At 35.4% G+C, this 6066-nt stretch overlaps 1 protein-coding gene across 1 annotated transcript; it reads left to right on the top strand.

Annotated features, from left to right (window-relative positions):
• The first annotated feature begins 2036 nt into the window (after positions 1–2036).
• LOC145138159 (wall-associated receptor kinase 2-like) lies at positions 2037–5691 on the top strand. Its single transcript, XM_079072290.1, has 4 exons — positions 2037–2880; positions 3253–3288; positions 3986–4126; positions 4497–5691. Exons 1-4 carry the CDS (start codon positions 2037–2039, stop codon positions 5633–5635), a joined length of 2160 nt encoding a protein of 719 aa, XP_078928416.1. The 3' UTR covers positions 5636–5691.
• The last annotated feature ends 375 nt before the right edge of the window (positions 5692–6066 follow it).

Here is a 6066-nt window from a genome sequence, read left to right as displayed (position 1 = left end):
ACTGAAGATCGGTTTTTTATATCTTTCATTTTGTCCCTTGTTAGTTTTGTAACCCCTAATTTTTGTTTCTTTTTTATGTAGATGTATACCATCTCTCCACATGTGGAACCATGTAGAATGTCAATGCATCATGTGTTAACTTTTTTACTTTATGTTTTCTTATTTTAATAGGTTTATTGATCTTGTTATTATGCATTGTTATCATATTTCTATATGCTAGTTTTATGTATTGTTGGGTTTATACTTGTCTATGTGACCAAATGTTTGATATATCTTTAATGCAAATTAAGATTGCATCTGGAAATTTTGTTGGATATGCCATAGGATGCCCAACAAGTGGAAAATTATTTGGTTATTAAAGCTTCTATAAAATCTCGATTTTGATCATGATCTATAGTGTAAGGCTTCACTGGGACCCACATTTTAATTTAATTTTCGATTTAGATATATGTAATATGATTGTTTTCTTCAAACCCTTGAAAAGTTGAAAGTAAATCGCTTCCAAGGTTGTTTCAATAGCCACCCCTAACTAAAGTAGATATAAAGAACGGCATAATAAGTTTTCCAGTTTGTAACAATTTGTACCTCTTAGACGGAAGAAAGTGGTAACACTTTTAGATGGTGTTTGGGATTTCGTTTAAAAACAATTTATTGACTTTTTGACTTTTTGAAAAATCAATATAAGTTAAAAAAAAGTGTTTGGTAATATGAATGGACTTTTAAAATAACTTTTCATTGACTCTTCAAAAAGTAGATTTCAATAAACTAGAATTTTTAACTTTTCAAAACTCTTTATAGCTTTTTGGGTTGTAAAAGTCAAATAGCTCATAAAATATATATAAGTTAAGACAAATAATTTTTGAAATACAACTTATTAACTTATTGACTTTTTCCACCATAAAAATTAATCCATATACTTTTAAAAAAACTCATTTACCAATAAGTCCTTTTGCCTAAAAATCATTTTTAAGATTCAAAATGAAATCCCAAACATCCTCTTAACACATTGCCACGTAGGTTTTTTTAGTTTTTTTGAAACCATATAATCTTAACATGTCTAGCACAAAAAAAGATAGAGAGTAGCAATGTATTAATTTAATAGGTTTGATTTTGGAAAAAAGAAGAAGATAAAAATAAAGAAAAATATCAAACACCAATCCGAACACACCTCTCCACTTTCTCTCTCCTCTCTCCTCTGTCTACACCCTTGGCGACTCTCCCTCGCGAGCCCCTTAGTGCAAGCTAGGGGGTGCGGTTTGGCGACCTTGCCGAGCCTCTCAACGACCCCCACTCCCCAAAGCCTTAAAAGCATGTTTTAAACGATGGTATGTTTACCGAGTAATGACCATTATGACTGCATAAAAATTTGTTCTAGATGATCATTTACAGCCTTAATCAATTAATCTATTCGAATTAGATCATTAGAATCAATTCATGTATGGGTTGAATTTTGATGTGATCGATCCTTTACGACTAATGGAAAGATACTGGTGGTTTCCTATGATAACGACACTCTCCTTTAGTGATCAATGGTCAATGATGTCCTTCAACTATACTATGATATAGGAGTCCTTTATACTATCTATATATATTTTAGTAATGATAAAATAAATAATTGAATGTGTTGAACAAAAAATATGGTCAATGCGTAGTGGACAAATATTAAATAACAAACTTTAGGTTTTAAAAAAACAATAAAATGTTGAAATTCCGTAACATGTTTTAAAATAAGATTTTTTTTTCACGATTTGTGTGATAATTAAGGAATAAGGAGACCTCTTTTCTTGGTTTAATCTAGAAAGAATAAAAATGGTTTCACAGTAGGAAGTCCATTTCGTACTGTTTTTACAATTAGAGTCCATTACTATTCACCCAATGTGTATTTCCAAAGAAGCTTCGATCATACTCCTTTGCATGCATGCTCTATATAACATGCTATAATAAATCGTATCAAAACGTACACTCGCATAAAACTTGAATACACAAAAACAAGAAACAGAAACGTGCTTCTTCTTTTAACCCTTGTTTTGACCTTGATGCCCTTGTCTGAAGGCAATTTTGCAAGTGCCACCGCTATAACCATGGGCAACATAGCAAGGCCAGGCTGCCTTACACAGTGCGGGAACTTGACAGTTCAGTACCCTTTCGGCATAGGCAAAGGCTGTTCCTTGGACGAGTCATTTGAACTGACCTGCAACTTGACTTATAAACCCCCTAAGCTTTTTATAGGGTCGGGAAACATTGAAATCTACAGCATATCAGATTCCGAGATGAGAATTTACAATCGAGTTGCTTACAAGTGCTACAACGCATCTGGGAATGTAACTGATGAACTTGATGCGTGGACCAACTTGGAGACCACCCCTTTCACTTTTTCACAGAAGAACAAGTTCACTGTCATTGGATGCGATGATTTTGCTTTGATCGGAGGAACAAATGGAGCCGAGTTCACTAGTGGCTGTTTGGGAGCATGCAGCAACGCAAATGACGTCCCTGCTGATGGGTACTGCTCCGGAATTGGCTGTTGCCAGACAGCAATACCAAAGGGTCTCAAATTTTACCAAACTACAGTCCTAACCATTGATAACCATACAGCAGTTCAGTCGTTCAATCCTTGTGGTTTAGCATTTCTTGGTGAGGAAGACAGCTTTCAGTTTGGTGGTGCACATGATTTGTATAATGCTACAGAGTTTTATGATAGGACAATTGCAAGTGTCCCGGTGGTGGTCGATTGGGTGATTGGAGGCAACTGGAGTTGCGCACAGGCTAGTACTGAATGCAAGGGAAATAGCGTCTGTAGTGATGCAGATATTGGTGGGTATCGTTGCAGCTGCAACAAAGGTTACGAGGGCAATCCTTATCTTGATCCAGGATGCCAAGGTCAGATTTTCTATTTCAAAACAAAATCATTTCCATAAAACCCTTGTATATACCAAATGACATGTGGGCTAGCCTTATCACGTGTAGTTGGATTAGTGACTTCAGCCACAAGGTTGAGTGTTCAAATCCCATTTTAGTGTCCATTAAACTCTATATCCACTAAACTCCAACTTGGAATCACTATGATTGGAGCCAACTATACATTGTGATACTCTTAGTGGACACTAGTTTCTAATGACTGTCAATATTACTGAAGGCCTCTTCAAATACAGAAGCAAGTGTAATTAAACACAATTAGACGTTTAGCGGGATGAGAAAAACGACTTAATTAATCGCCAATGAATGAATATAATGTGTTTACATATTTTCCAGACATTGACGAGTGTGGCGATAAAAACAACTTCCCTTGTTATCACTACTAGAAAAAACGCTACGGAATTGTGACGAAATGGGTGTCGTAGCATAATTGCTCGTGGGTAATTCTTAGCGACGGAATTGCGACGGATTTCCGACGGAATTCCGACGGCCATATTCCGTAGGTAAATTACCGACGGAATACCTACGGCGAGAAATTGCGACGGAATATCGACGACGGACACTTACCTACATATTACCGACGGACACACATACATTCATAGACATACATTCATACATACATCCACACATTAATAGACACACATTCACACATACGATCATAGAGACACATTCACACATACACATACATTTATATACACACATATACATACATACGCATACATTCATACATAATAATAATAATAATAATAATAATAATAATAATAATAATGGTAATAATAATAATAATAATAATAATAATAATAATAATAGTAAAAAATTAATAAATGACGGATTTGTGACAGAAAGTATACAAATTAGTCTTTTTGTCAGTGTCGTAGCTATTCCGTCGGTATTTACCGACGGATTTCCGACGGATGTGACATCCGTCGGTATTCTGTAGCTGTTCCGTCACAATATCGTGAGTAATTTAGGGCAACATTTTCCGTCGGAATTCCGTATGCATTCCGTAGGTAATTTCCGACGGAATTTTTCCGTAGGTAATTTTCGTAGGTATTCTCATTTTTTCTAGTAGTGTATGGCCATTGCGATAATACTTCAGGGAGTTACAACTATACATGTTTGCCAGGAAACACTGGTGATGCAAGAACAGTAGATGGCTGTCGACCTGTTGCTAAAAATTCAAAATTCCCAGCTATGGTATTTTGCTTAGGTATACTTCGAATTCACATGATGTGTGTTATGTATTATTTCATATAATAATGTACAGCATAATATATAACTATAGCAACCAATTTTTTTGACCCAGCAAGGTTGAATTAGGAACCAATCAATCAGGAGTCCTTTTATCTTTATTAACAAATGCTTCTTTTAACCATATGCTTTTATTGTTTGTGTATATAGTGGCCTGTAGCCCATTCGTATTTTGTATAGCCCATTTGTAGCTCGCCCATCTCATTGTATTTGTATATTTATATTTCCTTGACTGATTATTTTATTTTTGTAATATGTCTCGTTCTTTGGAGTTCCGGTTTAACATAACAACTATTAACCGGAGAATTTTTCCATTTATTCACATGTAGCTCTGGTGTTTGGCTTCGTGGCCATGTTATCTGGGATAACTGGGATTTGCTTAGGCATAAGGAAGAGGAAACTAATCAAGCTACGAGAAAAGTTTTTTGAGCAAAATGGTGGTGTGTTTCTGAAACAAAAGCTCAAGGCACCCGGGGCTAGTGATAACGTGACAATATTTAGTACTCAACAGCTCAGAAAAGCAACTGATAACTATTCCGAGGAGCGGATTGTTGGGCGTGGTGGTTATGTTGTAGTGTATAAAGGAATCTTGCAGGATGAACGTGTTGTTGCAATAAAGAAGTCTAAACTAGTGGATGGGACCCAAGCAGAGCAATTCATCAATGAAGTCTTGATCCTTACACAAGTCATCCATAGAAATGTGGTTAAGCTGTTAGGCTTTTGTTTGGAAGAGGAGGTACCAATACTAGTTTATGAGTTCATCTCGAATAACACACTTTTCTATCACATTCATCATGGATCAGGTGGAGTGAGTTGGTTATCATGGGAGAATAGATTGAGAGTTGCTGCTGAAGCTGCGTCTGCACTTGCATACCTTCATTCACAAGCTACAATGCCTATCATACATAGAGATGTCAAGTCTGCCAATATATTATTAGATGAAAATTACACCACAAAAATATCAGATTTTGGTGCTTCAAGATTGGTCCCTTTAGATCATGATCAAGTCACTACTCTTGTTCAGGGTACAGTTGGGTACTTGGATCCTCAATACTTCCACACAAGCCAATTAACTGACAAGAGTGATGTGTATAGCTTTGGTGTGGTCCTTGCGGAACTTATAACTGGGCAAAAACCCCTTTCTCCAGATAGAATTAATGTGGAAAAAAATTTAGCAACACACTTTCTCAATTCAGTGAAAGAAAACCGTTTCCTTCAGATTGTTGAACCGAGAGTACTACGCGAAGCGACTGTTGAGCAGTTACAAGCAGTACGTGAGCTCACAAGGAGATGCCTTCACTTAGTAGGAGAAAATAGACCAACTATGAAAGAGGTGGCAATGATGCTAGAGGGTTTTAGGAAGTTCACAACTCATCCTTGGGTTCATCAAGAAACAAGCGAATCGAGAAGCTTAATCCTAGAAGTCAAGCAATCTGATGTTTATAGTGTCCTGCAAAATCCCATATAGTCCTAATGAATGTGATCAATCATACTTAGGTTTGTACGAGATGACGTTTTAAGAAAACAAACCACGCTACATTAATTTTTATGGTGCTTGTTATAGTCTCAGTTGTTCGACATCACCATGATTTCTCTAAAAAGTTTTATTAATATTCCAATTTTTGTCTTTGTTATAAAATGTGACGTTTGGAACACACAAATCACCCACAAAGAACACAAGAAAATGAGTGGAAACCAAAAAACGAGAAAACTACAAGACACTATTATTATTACTTGTAAATTTTACAATGTGAAAGTATATAAAAGGGCTAAAATCACCATTGAGGAGAAGAATGAAAAAAACAGATGAAGAAATAAATATATATATATATATATATATATATATATATATATATATATATATATATATATATATATATATATATATATATATATATA

Source organism: Lactuca virosa, chromosome 9, assembly GCF_052849685.1.
Source record: "Lactuca virosa cultivar CGN04683 chromosome 9, Lactuca_virosa_CGN04683_v6, whole genome shotgun sequence".
Lineage (NCBI taxonomy): Eukaryota > Viridiplantae > Streptophyta > Magnoliopsida > Asterales > Asteraceae > Lactuca > Lactuca virosa.
This window is presented reverse-complemented; position numbering and strand designations above follow the sequence as displayed.